This window comes from Trichechus manatus, unplaced genomic scaffold, assembly GCF_000243295.1.
Source record: "Trichechus manatus latirostris isolate Lorelei unplaced genomic scaffold, TriManLat1.0 scaffold00123, whole genome shotgun sequence".
In the NCBI taxonomy this organism is placed as follows: Eukaryota; Metazoa; Chordata; class Mammalia; order Sirenia; family Trichechidae; genus Trichechus; species Trichechus manatus.
In genome coordinates, this window is record NW_004444059.1 from 556,190 (window position 1) to 579,683 (window position 23,494).

The 23,494-nt window shown below is 36.8% G+C and overlaps 1 protein-coding gene across 5 annotated transcripts in view; it reads left to right on the plus strand.

The window, feature by feature from the left end:
- Positions 1–23,494, plus strand: part of SENP1 (SUMO specific peptidase 1) — a 51,527-nt gene that overhangs the window by 13,395 nt on the left and 14,638 nt on the right. For all 5 annotated transcript variants that reach the window (XM_004384539.2, XM_023738819.1, XM_023738821.1 and 2 more), the window contains 8 exons: positions 1,180–1,351; positions 9,301–9,404; positions 9,487–9,773; positions 11,293–11,347; positions 16,675–16,713; positions 17,667–17,751; positions 17,936–18,085; positions 19,002–19,133. In XM_004384539.2, coding sequence (XP_004384596.1) covers positions 1,180–1,351; positions 9,301–9,404; positions 9,487–9,773; positions 11,293–11,347; positions 16,675–16,713; positions 17,667–17,751; positions 17,936–18,085; positions 19,002–19,133 — 1,024 coding nt within the window. The remainder of the gene's footprint in view (positions 1–1,179; positions 1,352–9,300; positions 9,405–9,486; positions 9,774–11,292; positions 11,348–16,674; positions 16,714–17,666; positions 17,752–17,935; positions 18,086–19,001; positions 19,134–23,494) is intronic.

Below are 23,494 nucleotides of genomic sequence, written 5' to 3' on the forward strand. Positions count from 1 at the left end.
CTGAAATTCTGAGTCCTTGCTCCTTTCTCCACTCTAACCCACACAGAAACCATGAGGCTTAGTCTGATTTCATTTGGATACACAGCACATGTACTGGTTTAAAGAATTGATTTTGTGTACTGTCCATTGTAATCAACTTACTCAGCTGTGTATCTCTGTTCTGAGTTCTCAACAGAAAAGAAAAAAAATGGTATTATGTTCAGTAAGTACCTCAAACTTATATTGCTGAATATTGATAGATGAGATAGAGCACATAGAGAAAACTTAATATAGCCTTAGAGATAAGGCTGGCTTGTTGATTTCACAAAATTTTTTTTTTCCCCATTAGTGAGGGCACAAATAGTATAAAGAAATAAACAAAAACAAAATTCTCCTTCAGAGGGGGTCGATAGTGAGGCCAGAAGAAGTAGCTGTGATGCAACCTAATAAACCTTTTGACTTTTTAATGAGTGATGGGAGCCCTCTGCTGGTCTTTCAGGAAATTTTGCAATTCAGTTTAAAACTTGTGAGGCTTCAGCTGTATTCATCTTTGCATATTTAACCTTAAAGTATTATTTCCGAAAGGACTTGGGAGTAGGAGGACACGGGGAGTAGAAGATAGAAAGTGTGCACGTGTATGTTTAGAATTCCTGAAACCCAGGTTTTATGAAGAAGTCTAGTCTGATAATCATTCTGTCATATCCCATAGCTATGTGGTTCTTTACCAAAGGAACTTACAGATTGTGGATCTAAGGAATACAATAACTGTTGCTGTTGAGTCAGTTCTGGCTCGTAGCTGCTCTATAGGACAGGGTAGAACTGCCTTATAGGGTTTCCAAGGCAGTAATTTTTATGGAAGCATACTGCCACATCTTTCTCCCGCATTGGCTGGTGGGTTCGAACAGGTGACCTTTCAGCCAAGGGCTTAACCACTGCATCACCAGGGTTGCTCAAGGAATACAGTAGTAAGTGTTAAATAATTACATTGTTTGGTAATCTAAGGTCTCTTAAGCCATAGAACCTGATGCAGCAATGCATATGAACTAAGTAATGTCGTGTACATTTCCCTCCCATGGGAAGCATTCCATTCTACCTGTTTTTTGTTTTTGTTATTTTTTTGAAAGTGAAAATAATCAATAGATTTATCTTACTTGCTGTTCTTAACTTACCTTTTCTTATAAACTTTTTTTTTTTTTTTAGTGGATTATCAAACACTTTTATGGGAAAGTCAAACCATCACTGCCATATGTCTGCGTATGAAAAATCTTTTCCTATTAAGCCTGTCCCAAGTCCATCTTGGAGTGGTTCATGTCGTCGAAACCTTTTGAGCCCCAAGAAAACTCAGAGGCGACATGTTAGCACAGCAGAAGAGGTAAGAAAAACCTGCAACAAAAGCTACTAAAAGTTACAATCTTTCCCTGCATTCAGCCCATTTGATACCTCTGATTTTATATGCTTATTAACCACTCCATTTACTTAATTCTTTCTGTGATTTTTTTTCTTAATTATAATTCTCGAGTGTTGTCATCTGTTCTAAAGAAACTAAAGAGGTGTTTTAGCAGTACTTCATTGTTTTTCTTATTGTCTTCTCTTCCTGTTGGATAGCAGACTTTAATCTTCAGCATTGCCTGAAAGGCTTCTCATACATCAAACTACCTCCTCTTTTTACTGGACCTTTCTAGGCTCTTGTTTCTTTGGTAAAACTATCAGCCTTGCTGGATTCAATAAAGTACCTGCTCCTGTTCTCACTAGGGACAATTAATATAAAAGAAAAATCAAGAAGCCAGTTAAACAATTTACATCTTTTTGTCATATAGAGTAAAATCTTCTTTAAAGTCATATACTTTCCCAAAGGAGAAAAAAAATCAATTCTATGAATGTAATACAGCATATAATTTGCACAGTGCAAAATATGGTTGTACTTGTTCAGTTACATATTTATTGTGCATCTAATCGTTAGCTTTGGACTGGTTGCTGTGGAGATACACGTGAATAATAATAACTTTATATAGCATTTGAGTTTCCAGTGTGCTTTCTATATATATTATTGTTACCAATCTTGTTAATCTGTGAAATAGGCAAGTTTGGAAAGTAAAGGTCAGAGGTCACACACCTAGTAAATGGCAGGCCTAGAATACATGTTCCTCCTTTGGACCACTTGGCCCTCCTTCCTTTCGCTTAACTCTACCAGCCTAGGACTTGGGCTGGCTAGGTAATTTCACCCTCCTAAATAACCTTCCCTCCCACAGGCTAGGTCACTGGAAGACATGAAACTGGAGTTCCCCTTCCTCCTACAGTGCAAAGAAGATGCCAGGGATTGAGCCTATTTTGTGAAACGAGATTCAGGGAGTTTTGCCTGAAATGTTTTTAGGTCTATATTTTCCTGCTGTGAAAAGTAAGCCACCTGTACTATAGAAACATGGAAGAACCCATATAATATTAACAGGATAAAATATTGAACCAAACTATTGAATCAGACTTTCAACAAATTATTTAGATATTTAATCTTGGATATTACAGATAATCCAGATGAAAATATAATATCTTTTTTCTCTGGGACCAAAGAATTTATTGATGGGAGCTTTCAAACTGGAGGAAAAATTCTTTTCCATGGAAATGTTGAGATTTGCAAGAGATGTGTTTGACCAATGTAATTTAGACATTTTTATTCTATGCTACCTGTGTCTTGACCTTATTACATATTTACTATCTTTGCATTTTTTAAAATAATATTGTTTTTGGTAAAAGTTTACATAGCAAATTAGGTTCCCATTTGACAATTTCTACATAAATTGTTCAGTGACATTAGTTACATTTTTCACAGTGTGTCAGCATTTTCTTTAATTGTGTTCTAGTTATTCCATTTCCAGTACTCTAGTTTCTCTGCCCCCTTATTTTCTCGTCTTTCCTTTAGAGTAATTGTTGACCTTTTGGTCTCATATAGATGGTTTTTGAATGCATCGTACTCATGGATAATCCTTTATTTTGGGTGTCAATCTATTATGTTGCTAAAAGGTGACCTCGGGATCATTTCAGTTCAAGATTTAAAGAGTATCTCAAGGCAGTAGTCTCTGGGGGTCCTGTAGTCTCAACTGGTCCAGTAAGTCTGGACTTTTTAAGAATTTGAGATCTGTTCTCCATTTTTCTCCCGTTCTATCAGGGTCCATCTGTTGTGACCCTGATCACAATGGTCGGTAGTGGTAGCTGGGTACCATCTAGTTCTGGTCTCAGGATAGATGAGGCCGTGGCTTGTGTAGGCTGTTAGCCCTGTAGACTAGTTTCTTCTCTGAGACTTTGGTATCCTTCTTTCTCTTTTGTTCCTAACAAGTAGAGACCAATAGTTGTATCTTAGGTGGCTGCTCGCAAGCTTTTAAGACCCCACACGCTACTCCCCTCACTAGGATGTGGAACATGAATGAACTTTATGATGCCAGTTGACTGAGTTATCTCATAAGGCTAAGGGAGCAAGCCTTCAAACTCAGAAGACTATTCTCGCCAGGTGTTTGATTATGTCAGTAACTTTGTCCTCTGTGAATATATATGCGTGCACACACATATCTATACTTACATGTACATATAAGCACTTCTATCTGTGCACACATATGTACTCACCTGTACCTACCTGTACACATATATGCCTATACACCTACATATGTGACCATACACTCGTTTTTTGGTTATTGTTGGTGTTGTTGCCAAATTATATGCATCATATTCTTTAGCACAGATATCCTTTTCTCTTCTGCACTTCTTAGTGGCATTGTTTACTTTCTTCAGGCTATGCACATTACACCCACATTCTGTGCTACCTTTCCCATTACCAAAAATAGCAAGTGTCTACAACCTAGAAAGTGAATCACCCCCCCATCCCTGGTAAATATCAATGAACGTTGGTCTCTGTACGTATATCTATTCTTGTCTTATAAAAGTGGGATCATATAATATCTGTACTTATGCGATTGACTTATTTTACTTAGCATTATGTCCTCCAGTTCCATCCGTGTTATAATACGTTTCATGGACTCATCGTTGTTCTTTATGGTTGTGTAGTATTCCATTGTATGTACGTACCACATTTTGCTTATCCGTTCATCCATTGAAGGGCACTTAGGTTGTTTCCATTTTTTTGCTATTGTGAAGAATGCTGCAATGAACATAGACATGCATATGTTGTTCGTGTCACTTCTGTTAGGTCTGTAGGGTATATACCTAGAAGTGTGATTGCTGGATGATAAGGTAATTCTATTTCCAGTTTTTTGAGGCAATGCTGTATCATTGTCCATAGTGGTTGTATCATTTTACAGTCCCACCAGCAATGGATAAGGGTTCCAATCTCCCCACATTCTCGTCAACTTTTGTTGTTACCTGTTTTTTTTAACCAGCACCATTTTAGCCGGGGTATGATGGTATCTCATTGTAGTTTTGATTTGCATCTGTCTAGTGGCTAATGATCTTCAGAATCTTTTCATGTGTTTGTTGGCCGCTTGAACGTTCCCTTTGTTGAACTGTCTGTTCATGTCCTTTGCCCATTTTTTAATTGGGTTATTTGTCTTTTTGTTGTTGTTGAAATTTTCTATGTATTTTAGTGATTAGACCCTTACCGGATATGTCATTTCCAAAGATTTTTCCCCAGTTTGTAGATTGTCTTTTTATTCTTTTGATAAAGTCTTTTGTTGAGCATAAGTGTTTAATATTTATGAGGTCCCAATTACATAATTTGTCTCCTGCTGTTCGTGCATTTGTAGTTAACGTTTGTTAGCCTATTTAAAAAAAGAAAATTAGATCCCATTGTTTTCTCCCTATGTTTTATAATAATCTTAATGCTAGGTTTGTCCATCAACTTCAGGAATATGAAGCCATCTACAAGATTAACAATTAAGATAATGTCACCACTGTACTGTTCAGTCTAGTACTACTGGGGTTTGACGAGAACACATGAAGAAGAATTTGGAAATAAGCAAGTGGTGGCTGTGCAGAATAGCTGATTCAAGGGCAACATTGAAGAGCTGTGCTGTTCAATAGGGTAACCAATAGCCAATGCAGCTATTTAAATGTACATTAATTCAAATTAAATAAAGTTAAAAATTTGGCTTCTTAGTCTCACTAAGTCACATTTCAAGGGCTCATTAGCCACATGTGACTAGGCTGCCATATTGAACAGGGCAGATGTAGAACATTTCCACTATCACAGAAGGTTCTGTTAGCACTGGGTTAGAGGATGTGAATTTCTGTTTGGGAAAAAGAAAATACTAGTGACAATAAGAATGTAAAATGGTTAAAACAGAAGTAGTTTCTTTTCGATTGTATGTTGCTTCTAGATAAGCTTCTCTGCAACTTATTGAGCACATTTTAAGATGTTAGACTTCTTCAGTAGATGGCACTGATGGTTTTCCTTTCCTCCTCCTTTTTTAAATACTTTACAGTGTTATAAACCAAGGATTTTGGACGTAGAAACAAAAATTATTGAATTCTGCACTTTTCATACTGAAAATTTATACATATGGTATAAAGCTATTATTTTAAACAAGATGAAAGTTAATGTGATTGTTTATAAAATTATTTGCATATTTTATAACAAGAATTTACTAGTTTGCTGAAAATCATTTTGTATTCTTGTTAAATTTCTATAATTTTACAGTTTAGTTTTTTGATGGAGCCTCTTAACAGAAAGGTGAACTAAACGTAGGAATCTGCCACATTAAAAAAAAAAAGAAAAGAATTCAATACTTTATACTTTTGAAAACTTCCTAGATCCTTTATTAGGCTTTGAATTATATTATTGGCCAGCTTCCCTTACTTTAACGTATTGTCCAATTATTGCTTTCTTTCCTCTTAATTTCCTAATTTGCTTATTCAGTAGAAAAACAGTTTAATAAATAATGAACCAAGAAAGGTGACTTTCATTTACTTTTTAGTACCAGATGCTCCAAAAAAAATTGTGTCTGAAGTTTCAAGTGATTTTCTTTTTTGCATTTTCTTTTGGTAAAGCCAAATGTTGTATGTGTTCTTTTGCGAGTTGCCTAGGCTGTCTTTTATTTGTCTGAAATGATTCTAAGTACAGTATAACGTAGACAATGTAGCACTATTTTTTTTGTTTTGTCTTAATGAAGCCCAAAAAAGACAAATGCCTTGCATCAGTTTTTTAAGAAAAGATAAATCCTTGTGACCCCAAAATTAACATTTAGAACAGTGAAAAGTTCTTAACCTTTTTTCTGTAATTTCTTTTTTAAACCGTAGATTAATTTAAACGGAAACTATGAGGCTTGTAAGAGCCCTCAGATAATTATTTGGAATAAGGAACATTTATTCCTGTTAATTTTATGGTATCTAATGACCCGGAGGTTATTCAGGCTCTGACAGAGGCTTTCTTTGAAGATACATCTATTGGGGAAAATGATTTGTGGGGGACTTTTGTGTGTGTTAAGGAGCTCTGGTGGTACAGTGGTTAAGCTCTTGGCTGCTCACCGAAAGGTTGGTGGTTTGAGCCCATCAGCCTCTATGCGGGAGAAAGATGTGGCAGGAGAAAGATGTGGCAGTCAGCTTCCATAAAGAGTTATAGCCTCGGAAATCCTATGGGGCAGTTCCACTCTGTCTTATAGGGTTGCTATGAGTCAGAATCAACTAGATGGCAATGGGTTTGGTTTGGATTTTTGGTCTGTGTGTGTTAAATTAGCTATTTTAATCAATTCTTTACATTGAATTGATCTATATTTCTCACAGTTTATATTGGCAAAGTCACTTATGGCTCCTTGGTTCTCCATATTTTATTTATAAGAATTTATTCTAAGAAAAACATTTTGCTATGTGATGTGAGAGGAGAAAAGTGTGTTAAACTCTATGGTTGATGTCTTTAGAGTAGCACAGACAACTCCTTTCCATCTCACTTGTCTCAGTGCTTGCTTAAGGTCTTGATGGGAATGATCTCCTTACATTCCCTTGGCACCAAGAGGAACTTTGCAAAGTAACCTGTTAACACCAAGTTTTCGGCTTTGCTTACCTCTCTATGATGTGAAATTGCAGTCAGAACTTTTTATCCAGTGTGATGGATATGATCAGTGGAAATGAGCTGAAAAGCTTTCTTACTTAAGAGTTAATCCCTATAATCGAGGTGTGGTGTTCCTCTTCTGGTTTCCCTTCTCTTCCCCCATCTTCCCAGCCCTTAAAACGAAGTATTATTAACTCCGTTGTATTGTGATTAGGTTGTATAGTGGAAAAGTGGAGTCAAAATTTACATTGGAGGATGTTCAGAAATGTTAGTCAGTAAAGCGCCAGATAATACAGCTTCCTGTCTGTAGATCACTGTCACAAAGACCTACAATCTATAGTGATGCTTTATTTTACAAACTGCTTAAAAAATCTTCACAATAGTAAATTTAGGTTTTAATAAAGAAACAATTGTTTTAATTAAGGTTTTAAAATTTATTTTGCAAATACTCATATCCTTTCTAGTAGAACAGCCAAAAAATACAGATTTGGTTATTGATATTAATTTATATGGATAGTTGTCTTTTTCTAACAATTATAATTTTTGTGCCTAATACAGTTTTTTCACAAGCACTACAGAAGGGGACCACCATCATCCTGGGCACAGTATTAGTGTCTAAGATAAAATACGAGGTTTATTGTTTTTGTGTAGAATATTGCAAGTTTATTTTTCTCTTGGGTCCATTCTTCCACCAAGTATTCAGTTAGTTCTTTTCTTAGCACTCAGTTATTCAGGTTTAAAGTTAGCTCTTTCTCATAGGTAGTTGACATACTTCACAGTTCACAGTTGATTCTATTAGAGCAGTAGTGTTAAACTGACAATGTAATTGCAGTTTACCATGTAGCAAAAAGAATTCTAGAAGAAAAAAACTTACAATGTCTACCTTTTTTAAAGGTAACTACTTAATTCATTCTGCTTTTAACAAACATTTGTAATTGAATAAAGTGCTTATGCGTGTATTGAAATGTCACAGTTCAAGTTGCTGCTAGCCCTGGCACAAAGTATTAAAATTATTTTGTGAAGATTGGTGGTTGTATTAAACTGTATATAAGATAAAAAAATTTCTAGGGCATATTGCTTGGTGAATACAGCCTGTTACTTCAGTGGATCTGTACAGAGTAGATGCTTTACCATAGTTACAGTCTAGTAGTTCTTGGCTAAAACCAAAAACCAAACCTGTTGCCATCAAGGTGATTTTCACTCATAGTGAGCCTATAGGACAGAGTAGAACTGCCCCACAGGATTTCTAAAGCTGTAGTCTTTATGGAAGCAGACTACCACATCTTTCTCTCGCGGAGTGGCTGGTGGGTTCAAACCGCTGACCTTTCGATTAACAGCTGAGCACTTAACCACTGCACCACCAGGGCTCCTTGGTTCTCTGCTGGCTGATCTAATTTCTTAACCACTTTTCTCCTCACTCATAGTGATCTCACTGTTCCTTGAACATATCAAGCATATTCCTGTTTCAGGGCCTTTACGTTTGCTGTTCTTCTACCTAGAGTACTCTCACCTATTTCCATGGTTTACTTCTTCCCTGGATTCAGGTTTCTGCTGAAATATCACCTTTTTAGAGAAATCTTATCTGTTCCTGCCACCCTTCCTCCCCCCATCATTTTCTGTTCTCTTGTCCTTTAGTTTTCTTCATACTACCTGACTAGTTTTTGTTTGTCAGTCTCTTTAAATGTAATGAAAGCTCCACAAGGGCAGGAACTTTATTTTATTCAGTGCAGTATCTCTAGTGACAGGAGTGTAGTAGGTGTTCATGTCAATGAATGGTGAATGTTATGGAGTATGAGGTTTTGGGGACTTACAGAACAAAAATGGAAATAAATGTTGGAGATGAAAACCATCGCTGGAAATACCTGCCCTCTTAACAGTTGGATAGAGTAGAAAACCATTAGCAAGACAGCCAACTCTCACTAATCTTGACTAGTCTGGTTACTTCCTTGTGATTTTTCTAACAGGTATCGGGAAACAAGGGGTTTGTTGGAATCCTAATTTAGAGATTCTCAAACTTTTTTATTTCTTGGACTGTTTATCATTTGACTCAAAAGTGATTACCTACTAGCCTTCTGGTTTCATATTCTGTAGCTCTTCTGCATTATTATTTACATATATGCTCTATAATTTTTCAAAATATACTACTTGATATTTATGTTATTCATCTCCTCTTATATACACTTCGTAATTTTCTAGAATATCCTTAATGTACCATAATTCTTAATTATCTTCAGGACTCTGCCTGAGCTTTGGCAGAACTTCTTGGAGTCTGGATGCTGCTTTGAGAAATACTGACCTCGTGGGATATATTTAAGATTTTTTTTTTTCTTTTATAGACAGTTCAAGAAGAAGAAAGAGAGATTTACAGACAGCTGCTACAGATGGTCACAGGGAAACAGTTTTCAGTAGCCAAACCCACTACACATTTTCCTTTACACCTGTGAGTCACAGAAACTTATTTCAAATGAATTTAATTCTGCATTTTGTTATTTGATATTGAAACTATGTTCTTCTCTCGCTAGGTCTCGATGTCTTAGTTCCAGTAAGAATACTTTGAAAGACTCACTGTTTAAAAATGGAAATTCTTGTGCAGCTCAGATCATTGGCTCAGATACTTCATCATCTGGATCAGCCAGCATTTTAACTACACAGGAACAACTATCCCACAGTGTATATCCCCTATCATCTTATATCCCAGAAGTTGTCCCTTCTGGATCCAAAGATTCAGATTCTCTCCATCAGTCCCACCATCACCACTCTCTTCCATATCAGCCAGATAACTTACCAGCTTCAAATACACAATCTGAAGGTAAAAATGGTATCATAAAAATATATTTTTAATCCTGATAGCCAATTACCTGTTTATTGGATCTGTGTGAATTACAGCCAAAATTGTAGTGCATGTATAACTTAATTAACATATAAGATAAAATAAGATACGTATAATTCAGCTAACCAGGCCACGAATAAACTAAATACATAAATAACTTATTTTTTTTCTTACATGGAGATGCAAATACTTTGACATAACATTTTATTTAAAATATTTACTTCCTGTGCACAGTCTAGAGTCAGAGTTCATTCAGCGTAGTTACTTCAACACTTTCTCTGTTTCTAGTATTTTACAAAGAAAGTTAGGTAGTCTCAGGTTCTAGGAGATTTGAAATAACAAATAAGCATTGAAGTATAAATACTAACTATATAATACTTACTAAACCTGTATTGTAGGTTCATACATTTTAGAATGGTTGTCAGCAAGTTTTGAAAACTTCCCAACTTTCAGCTGATTGTCATTCAGTTTCTCAGAAGCATTCCAGTTACCTAAGGTTTTTCTGTGATAGGTTTTTTTGTGTCCTTAGTTTCCCCTTCTGCAAGTATGTACTATGTGTGTATTTATGGTATGTATTAGGTATGTAACTTAATACAGGTTTTAGATTAACTGGTTAGACTTTAGGAATCTTTTGACAGATGGAGAGCCAGTCTCTGAGGCTCTTTCCCGCTGGTTTGACCGGTTTTTTTTACATTCCATTCCACACTTTCTGAAAACTCTCATTTGGGGTTAAAGTTTTTAGTTATAAATTGTTATAAAGCTATACATATGCATGAAAACTGGTATTAAATTTTGTGAGGTGATTTACTGAGAACTGCCTTTTGAAAAACAAAACAAGCTGAAAAAACCTTTTAACCCCAGAAACATACGTCGTTTGCCAGATGCTTGAGTACAGCCAAACTGTAACAGATATACTAGATAATACTGTTTAATTACTTTCTTGTACCATTTAATAAATAATCTAAATGCGGTTCTAATCATAGCACTTTGAAGGACATCGTTCCTGCTTTTGAGGAATATTCAGTGCAGAAAATAAAGGATAGGATGATCAAAATTGTTCGTTTTAGACTCCACACTGCTTCTCCTATAGTTCTGTTTCTCTTCCTCTCTGTCTTTTTCTCCTCCCTCCCTCTCTCTTTCTAAGACCTTATTCAGTTTCATGGTAGTTCATGAACTAAAGCTTTTTAAGAAATCTTGGCATGATCTTGTTCCCCAGGAACAGAAAGAGGAAACACAGGGAGTGAGCACAGCCCTGGAGTGGATGCTTGTATTTCAGAGTGACTGCCTTAATTGTGAGGCGAGCTCTTCACTAAGACCTATTTCTGGTCTTGGTGAAAGTGGACCTGCGTCTCTTTTTCTTCCATCTTGTCTTTGTCTTAGGCTATGTTATTTTTGTGGAAATAGAATATAACAAGTATAGGAGCTTGAACTATAGACTTCTAAAAAGTATAACTGTGGAATTTTATTAATAATGAAATGCCCTTGTTTCTTTGTTTAGGATCAGACTCTGTCATTTTACTCAAAGTGAAAGATTCCCAGGCTCCAGCTTCCAGGTAAACTTTGGAAAAAGATCATTCTTAACATATCATTTTCTCTCTCTTTAATCACAATTTCTTCACAACCACTAAGAGTTACATAATATAAAAAGTAAAACTGCCTCAATTCAGATATTTATCACACGTTGTCTGAATTATTTTGATTTATTTTGATGACTTTCTAATTGGTCTTCGTTCCTCCAGCCTCCATTTTGTCCTTCATTCCATCTTTCACCATGTTCTCTAATCCATTCTTCTGCCTTGTTCTTTGGTCCATCTCCTATGCTGCAGCCAGAGTGATCTTTCTAAAATGCATATTCATTAAACTCCTTCAAGGACAACTTACCAGACATAGAATCCTTAGTATGATATACAAAACACTTTAACAAGTCACATTTCATATTACGTGTTCTTTCCTTTAACAAATACTTATTGAGAGCCAGCTGTGTGCTGGGTACTAGTAGACACTGAGGATAACAGCAGTGAACAAGATGTAAGCTCTCAAGGAACTTACATCCTAGTTGAGGGAAGGGGTAGGGGACAGTTAACAAACATATATTCCAGGTGGTAAATGTTAATAAGAAAAAGAAAGCAAAAAGACTGGGGTAGAGGGACATCTCTCATAAGATGACATTTGAGCAGAGACACGATGGAGGTGAAGAAGAGAGCCATATGGAAATATGGGACTCTTTTCATGTGTTTTATATGCTGGACTACTTTCAGTTCTGTAAGCATGATATGCACTTTCCTTCCTTCACATTCAGTGTTCATTCTGCCTAGAATGTCCTCTCCACCTTAGCTTGTCCATCTAACAGTAGCCTCCTTATTCTTTAAGTCTCAGTTCAGATGAGATCTTCTAGGTATCAAGTACTTCTTTCCTTGTAATTCAGTAGCTTTATTGCTATGTCTTTGCCATATATGGCCTTAGCAATTCAGTTGTTAGAATGATAATACTAGTTTTCCTTACAGAAGCTTCAGGATAATAAAGTGTTCTTTTTTATCTCAGTTCTCCTACTTCTTTATAGCTTGCGTATATGTTCTAAGCTCTAGATATTTCCTTAAAAATCTCTTATTTGTTGTAGTTCTCAAGGAAACTTTACAGTTTGGGTTCTTTATTCTTTCTGTATTTTTTTTGGAGTCACCTGGGTTCTGGTCTTGGCTTTTCCAGGATTCATATAACTTTGGATAAGCTGCCTTTCTGAACCTCAGTTCTTTATTTATAAAGTGCCAGTATTAATAGTTTACCACTGAATTGTTGTAAAGATTAACTTAGATAAAACACTTATAAAAGTGTTTCACATGTAGTGCACAAAAGTAGGTATGCTTTCTGGGAAGAAGTTCATCTCAGGTAAAGAGTGCTCTCATTTCCTTAATGGTTCTTTTCAAAGTCTTCCTTTCCTCTATGGAGGATTTCTCCTAGTGATGACTGAAAATTGAGATGGAAGGAGAAATGCTCTTTTGGGTATGGCTAACTGAGTAATGCTGTTTGTTGAAGTTGAAGCCTACTCTCCCACGGCTTCGTTGATTGGCTCTCAAGTCTTAAACTCCCACCACTACCTCACAGTTAAGTTCTAGCAAAGAAGGCTTGCCTTTATTTCCCAGAATATGCCATGCTGTTTATGCCTCTGTGCGTTTGTACATTCTGATCCATCTGCCTGGAATTCCCCCTCTCTCCTTGTCCACTTGATAAACCCTTATTTTGCTTTTCACAATCTGATGCAGGTGTTATTTTTTTCCCAGAAACTTTCTGACTTCTCCAGATAACATCAGTCCTTCCACCCAGCAGTATTTCTATCCCTGTACCTTCTTTGTTACTAATACTGTTACACTTACCACCCAATGATGATCATAGTGCCTGACATGTGAGGGGTGCTTAATAAATAAATCTTTGTTAAATGAATGAATTTCCTAGAGAGCCTGAAATGCCGTCTTGAGTAGCCCAGTACTCATCCCTTTTGGTTTAGTGCCTTGGTCTATTGAAAGACACTGTACAGTAAAAAGAGCGTAGTCTTTGGAATTGAACAGACATGGTCCAGTCCTGGCTCTCCCAAAACAAATTATCCTCTGAACCTGAGTTTCCATTTCTGTATAGTATGGGTAATAATTGCTTGTTACATATTATACTGAGGTTTAAGTAATATGGGGATTGTCGAGAAGTGTAACTAATTTGTAAAACAGAGCAGAATTTTACATGGAGAGCACTAAGTAGATGCTCAGTCAGTTGTTTGTAGTTATTCTTACTCTATCCCTTAATTATATGAGAAATAATGCACAATCTCTGGAAAGCAGTTTGCCCCTTCATTTTGCTTTCCTAAGCCAGTGGATAGGTTGATTCATGGGAGAGAAGTGATTGCCCCTGCATTATTCCTTTATTCAACAAGTATTGAATACCTGCTACTTGCCAGGCACTGTTCTAGGTGCAAAGGACATAGCAGTAAACAAAACAAAAAGACAAAAGCCCATGTCCTCATCAAGTTTATATTCTAATAAGGGAAGCAGGCAGATTTGAGTAGCATGCTCTATTACTGTGAAATTCTGGATGATTCTTGTCATATCTTTATATTCTATAATAAGTGTGTTCTTGTGTTCATTCGTTTTTAGTATCATATACTAAATAGTCTTCACCATGCCAAATCTCCGTGGCTTCCTATCTTGGTTGTTACATGAGTTGTCCACTGTGCCAAGGGGTTAGGCCACCTCATGTTTCTTCTCTCATTAACCTCACTGACAGTGGAGAGGCAACAGAACAGCATTTTCATTGCCACACCCAGCCTAAAAATGATTGGGAACACTAATTTTCAAAAGTTAGGCTAAGGAGCAAGGGATGCTCTCTAAACCCTTGTTCCTAACCTCACTAGGACAGATTGTAGAGATTTAAGAGCTAACAGGGACTCTAACCACTATGTTTTACAGATCTAGAAACTAGGACCCGTAGAAGTGAAGTGACTTGTTCAAGGCACACAAAAGTAATCAGGGACAGTTCCAGAAGATCAGGTCTCTTAACTCCTAATTTGATGCTTTGTCGGCTTGTTTTATGTATCTAGAAGTTTTCTTTGGAAAAGTGCTTACTTTTCTTTCTGTTTCTCTGAGAGATCCTTCAGTTAGGGGTTTGCAGGGAGATGAGGAAGTTTGAGAAAAACAGGAGGCCCTAGAACAATCAACGTGCCTGGGACTCTGCTAAGCATTGTTCACTTTGGTTGTCAGCAGAGCCACAATGCATTGGCCTCTCATCAGAGGAATGGAGTTTTGTTACTGATCTTCTGCTTTGATTCACTGACTAATTAACTATTTGATATGGACTATTCTGTGGGTAAGGAGCCTTGGTGGTGCAGTGGTTAAGCACTCGGCTGCTAACTGAAAGGTTGGTGGTTCAAACCCACCAGTTGCTCTGTGGGAGAAAAGACCGAGTGATCTGATTCTGTAAAGATTACAGCCTTGGAATTCCTATGAAGCAGTTCTCCTCTGTCCTATACTGTCCCGTAGGGTCACTATGAGACAGAATCGACTCAACAGCAGCAAGTTTTATTCTGTGGGTAGAGTTTTTCTATATCTACTATGATTTGGATCAATACATTTTGAATCAAGTAGGCTGACAAGTTGTTCAAGAACCCGTAAGATTTTTGATGCTTCCTTAATAAGCTAGAAATAGAAGTACTGTATGATCCAGCAATCCCACTGCTTGGAATATATCCTAGAGAAATAAGAGCTGCCACACGAATAGATATATGCACACCCATGTTCATTGCAGCACTGTTCACGATAGCAAAAAGATGGAAACAACCTAGGTGCCCATCAGCAGACAAATGGGTAAACAAATTATGATATATTCACACAATGGAATATTACCAAACGATAAACAGTGAATCCATGAAGCATCTTGTAACATGGAGGAATTTGGAAGGCATTATGCTGAGTGAATTTAGTCAGTTGCGGAAGGACAAATATTGCATAAGACCACTATTATAAAACTCAAGGTTTAAACACAAAAGAAAATATTCTTTGATGGTTACAAGGGTGGGGAGGGAGGGAGAGGGGTATTCACTAACTAGATAGTAGACAAGAATTATCTTGGGTGAAGGGAAGGACAACACACACTACAGGGGAAGTCAGTACAACTGGACTAAACCAAAAGCTAAGAAGTTCCCTGAATACAGCCAAACACTTCGAGGGACAGAGTAGCAGGGGTGGGGTCTGGGGACCATGGTTTCAGGCAACATCTAGGTCAATTGGCATAATAAAGTTTATTAAGAAAATGTTCTTCATCCTACTGTGGTGAGTGTCGTCTGGGGTCTTAAAAGCTAGTGAGTGGCCATCTAAGATGCATCAATTGGTCCCAACCTACCTGGAGGAAAGGAGAATGAAGAACACCAAAGGCACAAGGAAAATATTAGCCCAAGAGACAAAAGGGCTACATAAACCAGAGACTCCATCAGCCTGAGACCAGAAGAACTAGATGGTGCCCAGCTACCACCAGTGACCACTCTAACAGGGAACACAACAGAGAGTCCCTGCTAGAGCTGGAGAAAAGTGGGGTACAGAACTCAAATTCTAGTAAAAAGATCACGCTTAATGGTTTGACTGAGACTGGAGGGACCCTGGAAGACATTGCCCCCGGCCTCTCTGTTAGCCCAAAACTAAAACCATTCCCGAGGCCAACTCTTCAGACAAAGATTAGACTTGTCTATTAGACATAAATTGATACTCGTGAAGAGTGTGCTTCTTAGCTCAAGTAGATACATGAGACTAAATGGGCAGCTACTGTCTGGAAGTGAGATGAGAAGGCAGAGAGGGTGAGGAGCTGGTTGAATGGACATGGGAAGTCCAGGGTGGAAAGGAGGAGTGTGCTGTCACAGTATAAGGAGAGCAAGTAGGGTCACATAACAATGTATGTATAAATTTTTGTATGAGAAACTAACTTGAATTGTAAACTTTCACTTAAAGCACAATAAAGAAAAAAAAGAACCCATAAGATTTGATTAATTCTTTAGTAAATGTGTCAGTGTGAAGCATTTGAGAAGAGTAATGTTCTAGCTTAATATATTATCTTGATAAGTGATATGCTCTTTCACATAATGTTTGTCACACGCGAGTAGGGAGCTTTGCTAAACTTAATTTCTCTGCTGAACTTCGGGTCTTTTTAACTAGTATGGATGCAGATAACTCCTATTTGTGTTCCTGTAGATCCAGTTACAATTATTTTATGTAATTTAAGAAGCTTTTACTTATTTCATACTTGTGAAGCATTCTTATGAACAATTTAAGTGGTTGGCTTTGTTGGTGAAGGTATTTGTATCTTCCCATAAATCTCCTGCTCATTTGTTACATTTTTCTTTTCACACCCCCAGTCCTACTTTTTTCCAGGCAGAGCTGTGGATCAAAGAATTGTAAGTTATTTATTTTTGGTATCATTTTTCCTTCTCAGTCACTTCATTTTCAGTTAGAAGAAATCAAACAATTAGCCAATCATCCTGCTTATTTTTATTCAGTAAGAATTATCTATGTATACTTTAATAAGTTGTTGGGTTTTGAAATTTCTATTGGTGACATTTATATGCTCAGGTTTATTAAATCTGTAACAACTGTTGAAGCTAAATTGAACTGGAAAAATTAATAAAATTAATTTATTAAATAATTCATATTTTTGGAGTTTACAAAATCACAAAAGCTTTTAGTCTCTTAAGTTTCAAGAACTCACTTTGAGTTATCCAGACTTTCTGTTCTTACTGAATTAAAAAAACAAAAATTTCTATTTCTTCTTTTGGATCATAAATATAATGATGTTTGAATTACAACTGAATATTATTTCTCTTGTATTACTTTTTGTTTTGGGGTTCATTCCCATTTTGGGATTTCCAGAATGAACCTTCACTTTCTCCATAATCTTAGAAGGATGTTCAGAAAAGGACTAAACAATTATAAATATCCACAAAAATCTGTTTACATTTAGTAGCTAAGTGATGTTTTTCATAATTTCAGTAAAAATGGTAGGATAATTTCAGTAACACCATGTAGTTTCACTCTATGTATTAAAATATAAACGTGGGAATAAGTTAGTATAAGGATTTAAACTTTCGCTTTGGAAACCCTGGTGGTGTAGCGGTTTATTAAGAGCTATGGCTGCTAACCAAAAGGTCAGCAGTTCGAGTCCACTAGGTGCTCCTCGGAAACCCTGTGGGACAGTTCTACTCTGTGCTTTAGGGTCACTATGAGTCGGGATCGACTCGACAGCAGCTGGTTTATATGTGGGTTTTGTTTTTAATGTTCACTGTGCATCAGCATTGTTCTTGATACTAAGGGGGTGATCTACATTTGTGTCACTATCCTTTTCATACCCTAGAACTAGTGTTTACGATTCTCGAGCACGGGAGAGATTGCGTCAGATTGAAGAGCAGAAAGCATTGGCATTACAGCTTCAAAATCAGGTAAAAAATTTGGATAGAATTATAAATAGCACATCCAGGTTGGAAACTTTTTTGCAAAGTTGTCTGGATTTGGGATCAAAGCTGTTATAATTGCAAGATTGTATCATAGCATAGCATTGCATGATAAGTGATATATTTTCTTTGTCTGGCCAGCCAGCACTACTCAGTGTGCACTGTCTTTCAGAGATTACAGGAACATTCAGCACATGACTCAGTAGAACTGCATCTTCGAGTACCTCTTGAAAAGGAGATCCCTGTTACGATCGCCCAAGAAACAGAAAAGAAGGGTTATAAATTAACTGATAGTAAAGATGAATTTCCTGAAATTACAGAGGTAATTTACTACTATAAATTCCTACACTATCAAATATTGTGTTTAGAAACAATGCTTTGGACAGATTTTAAACATAATAGCAATAGAACATGTGGTACTTAAATTTTATTACGTACTTCTGCCATCTGTATTCTATACCAATCTTGCCTTGGTTTTTAAAGGATTATTGAGAATTGATAAAAGAACTATAGATGCCTTTTAGCTACTTCAGTGAAACAGTATTTAATAAATTTGTGTTTTATTGCATGACTCTTTTGACTTAATGCACATGTATAATACTTTGACACCAAATGGTTAAGTTCAGGCTTACTATTAATAAATTAGTTTTTAATTTTGAGGTAGTGAAAGCCAGTTATAGAAAATTGAGAAAATGCATAAAACTGTGTACATTTTAAAACAACCTCTTCCTTAATCTGTATGTCTCTTTGAAAAAGTCATATAACCAGTGAGCATAGCATATATATTATAGTTGTGCTGGATTGCATATTTCACATTTAAAAAAAAAAAAAAAATGTTTAGGAAAATAGTGTCTAAAAGACACCGCCTTTACTCCTTTAACTAGCTTTTGAGAGATAAAGTATTCTGTTCCTCAGGAAGTCATTTGGACCAGAGATATAAAATATAATCAACTTATCTCATGGGCTTAGAAAATTTGATAGCAGCAGATTAGTTCAGACTTTAGAAATGGTAGGAAATGAGGGTCCAAATGTGCTGAAAAAGAAAAGGGAGGACAAGATAGAATGGAAGATAATAATCAGGGAGATTACCAAGAAGGAATAGAAACCAAAATGTTAGAAGCGAAGTAAACAGTTGGTTAGTGGTAAATATAGTCTAGGGATGGTATAGGGCTTGGTGAGAAATCCAGTTTGCCCGAAGCCGTGTCTTTTTTATTTCTTGACACTTTTTGGTTTCCTAGGAAATGGAGAAAGAAATAAAGAATGTATTTCGTAATGGGAATCAGGATGAAGTTCTCAGTGAAGCATTCCGCTTAACCATTACACGAAAAGATATTCAAACTCTAAACCATCTAAACTGGCTCAATGATGAGGTAATCTTGTACCCTTTTTTGTATGCAAATAGTAAGTGAATGTTAAATGGAAATTAAATGAGGGCACTAACTTGCTGTTTTTTTTCAAAGTGGTCCTCAAATGATCTGTATCAGAATCACCTCTCACAGACTTCTCCATTCTCTTGAATAAGTATAAAAGGGAGTATGGTGGAGAGATGCATTTTTAACAAATATCTCTGATGATTTTTAGTACTTTAAAGAACCACTAAATTTACCTTTTCTTGCGTTAAAGATTCGGACACTAAAGGAGAGGACGTTCACTCTCTGGTATTCTCACTCTTTAAGGCACTTGCCCTGCAGTTCAGCTGATCATGTTGCAGCATGAAAAATTACTTTGGGATTTCTATATAGGAATCCATTTCTACTTCCCTTTCTATCTCTGCTTGTTCTAGGACACTTAAGTTATGGGAGGGAAGTTTTCTAAAATAGTCTCCATTAATACCTAATTTTTTTTAAACTGACATTGAAAGAGTTGTATTATTATTACCAGATATTTGATGTAGTACAGAAAAAAAGTTATGGCCCTCAACTCTGAATTCCACTTATTTTCTTAAATATGTTAATTACACTACAATCTTTGAACTGATCTGTCGTATTCCTAAACTGGTAGGAACTGTTTTATTTCAAAAGAATATTTTCATGGCAAAAGAAGAAAACTGGTTTGGGTATCTTTTCCTAAGTACGTCGTTTCTTAGACTCACTAGAAGCATCCCTGCCTGATCTGGGTGTACTCAAGCTTCACAGCTGAGGAGGAGTTTTAGATACTCAGTATAGTAAGCACTGGGTATTATAGATACCCATATTCTATTCAGAGCACTGATGGCTCAGTGGTTGTTAAGAGCTCGGCTGCTAACCAAAAGGTTGGCGGTTCAAATCTACCAGGCACTTCTTGGAAACCCTATGAGTAGTTCTGCTCTGTCCTATAGGGTTGCTATGAGTCAGAGTCGACTCAACGACAACAGCTTTTTTTTGGTTGTTGTTGTTATATCCTATTCTTGTACACTTCCCAGATAATAATATTCGCTAACATCTGTTGAATATTTATCTCATGTTAGACGTGATAAGCTACAGTTTTATCATCTACATTTTATAGATGAGGAAACCTGGCATAGAAGGGTTAAGAAACTTGGCAAGGTCACACAGCTAGTAAGAAACAGAGCCAGTATTCAGACCCAAGCACTGGATTTTATCTGTTATACCATGCTGTCTCAGAATCTTATATTGGATTCTGCCATAGGATCAGTTATATAGAATTTTGGAGCCGTATGTCATGCCTAGTAAGTTGATTTTCTCCAGCGCCAGAGGGACTAGCTCTATTCTCTTTGTCATTGGTCTGCTTATAAAAGTTTCAGAAGCTCATCACTCCCTGAATAATGTCTGTGACCAAGAACGATAGGGAAGGCGTAGTTTGGTAGTCTTGCTTTAGAGGAAACCACCCTTGTTTCTTTGGGCTCAGAAATGTGACATTAGAACATAATAGGAGAAAAAAAAAAGAGCTTACCAAATCAAAGGGCAAAATGAAAATGAAGGACAGACAAAAGTATACATTTATCAGGTTTTTTTTTATTTGGGACATTCATCTATGGTTTCTTGCCATTTTTCTGCCTATCACTGCTGCGGGGGAAGGTTCAGTTACTCCAACGAGATGGCAGCCTTTGTTGTAAATTATGTGAAACGTGCTAGGGGGCAGCAATGAGTAGGATACGAGCTGAGTTCTTGCTATTTGGTGTGGCACTTACCTCAGTGAGATCCCTTACAGAGGCAGCATTCATCAGGACATATTTTCCATTCCCTGGATCCATCAGAGGCTGGATTTTCAGCAAGCGAAGTTAATGGAAATTACATTATTTAGAGGGGAGGGAAAGATTCCTTGTCCACTTTATCCTTGCCACACCTACCCGTAACTTTTGTAGGGAGTGCTTGTCTTCTGAGTTCAGAATAATGTTAACCTTGAAAGCAGGTGCCAATTCACATGTTCATGATGATGATGAGAACTCTTTCTAAAAGCACCATTTTTAAAGTGCCACACTTCTCAAGCTTTCACAGTTAATGCCCTTGAGAAGCTAACATTCGGATGGGGTGTTAGTATGTATCCTTAAGTATTGATGCCCATTTAAAAATACTTCATTCTGTTTCTCAGTTGTGGGCTCTCCATCTTCTTTTGCAAGTAATTTCTCATCTTTTAAATTCTGTTTCCTTCCCTCAAATAGAAATTCTCATTAATAACCAATTCTCTTCTTTTTAAATCTCCTGTCAGTGTTACAGGATTTTTAAGAAAGCTTTATCCAAGGTAGGTGACTGACACATTATTCTTACCATTTTGCAGACAATGAATAAGATTTAGGAAGTAAAAGGGATAAGATTTAGTTTACAAGAAAAAAAAAATCTGGAAGTTGTCCTGTAGTTGTCTGTACAGACTACCCTTCCTCTGGTCTCTTTCCTAAAAGAAGAGTAGGTCACAGTGTGTTTTCATACAGTAGCCTTTCAAAAAAATTTTTTTATGAATGTGTTTATATATGAGTGAATAGTTAAATTCTGTATAGCTTCAAAGGACTAATGAGTGACAGGATTGGCATTTTACCCCAACATAAGAAAATGGAACCTCTCAAAAATGGAATGGGGGAACAGGCTGCCTTGTGAAGAATACAAAAGGAGGCTGAGAGATTGGTAACATCAGGGATATTGTAGATTGGGCTTTCTATACTGAGCCAGGAGATTAGTTATTAATAGACATATCTAGTTAAGGGAAGGAAGATAGGGTTAAGAGAGGGAACAGTTAATTGCAAAAGTAGATTGAAAGTCAGTCAAGAAACAAAATGAAATATTTTAAAATGAGTGTTAGTACAAGAAATCATTTATTAGTTTTCTAGAGATTGGAATAGATGGTTTCTGAAATCCCTTCTAATTTTAAGATGAGTTAATGATCCTGAGGGGAAGACTACTTTGGGCTTTGTATGTCTCTTTATGGCCAGATAGATGGTGCAAGGCATCAGATGCATTTAGAAGTACATGGAAATAATTTAGGCATATAAGTAAATGGATTTGACTTCTGCTTCTGGTCATGAATGAAGTAAAAGGAACCAGATAAACCCTTTCAACTTAAACAACTAGAAAACTAGACAAAATATATGAAACAGCAGTTTTCGGACATTGGATAACAAGCAGTGCAGGACAGTGATCCCTGAGAGAAGAGAAATAAAACATGAGCCCAATTATCTCCCCAGCTTACTGGGGTGATGTGTATATTGGGGGTGGGGGAGATAGGGGGACTGGCAGTGCCTGGCAGTTGTGCTGAGTTGAGGAGACGAGAGTTCAGAGTGAATTCAGGGAGACAAAAGCAACTAAGGTTTGTGAGGCAGAATACTGGAGGGGAGACTGCTGCACAAAGAGAAAGCTCCAGAGATCTACAGAGGGATCCCCTCATGTCTTTGGATGAGTACTGATCTGTGGATGCATGGGAAGAAACTACCAGAGACTGGGGAAAGAACCACTAGAAAGAAGGAATCAACAATCCTCAGAGATAACACAGGGCTGAGAATAGTTTATGTTCCAGCCAGCCAGAGTGGAAAGACGTTCAGTCACAGGGCATTGAACAGATCCCTCGGAAGGGTGTTGCCTCACGAGTTAGGGCCAAATTGGCCCTGTAATAAAGGCTTCTCTGAACCCATTGTAACAAAACTTAAAAACAGGACTAGAAAGCTTGAAACTGAATTCAGGTAACTTAACTGTATCACAGAACAAAGCTCAACAATATTTAAAGGAATATGACAAATTCCAGCACCCAACAGTGTAAAATTCACAATGCCCAGCATCCAGTCAAAAATGACCAGGCATGCAAACAGGGAGGAAAATACAACTCATAACAAAGGGAAAAAAATAAGTTGATAGAAACAGACCCAGAAATGACAAAAATGATAGAATTAGCGGACAAGGATGTTAAAACAGCTGTTATAAATATACTTTATGTATTCAAGATGGCAAAGGAAAAATGGAGATTATTAAGAGAGAAATGGGAGTTTTTTTAAAAAAAGATCCAACTTAAACTTCTAGAGATGAAAAATGTAGTGTCTGAAATGAAAAATACATGAGATGAGATTAACAGTGTATTAGACACTGCAAAAGAAAAAATTAGTGAACTTGAAGATATAGCAATAGAAACCATCCAAAATGAAACACAGATAAAAGGCTAAAGAAGGATGATTAGAGCACCAGTGAGTGAGGGACATTATCAAGCAGTCTAGCATATAATTGGAGTTGCAGAAGGAGAGGTGGCGGGGAGGGAGTGTCATAAGAACTGTTTGAAGAAATAGTGATGGAAGACTTTGCAAATTTGAAAACTG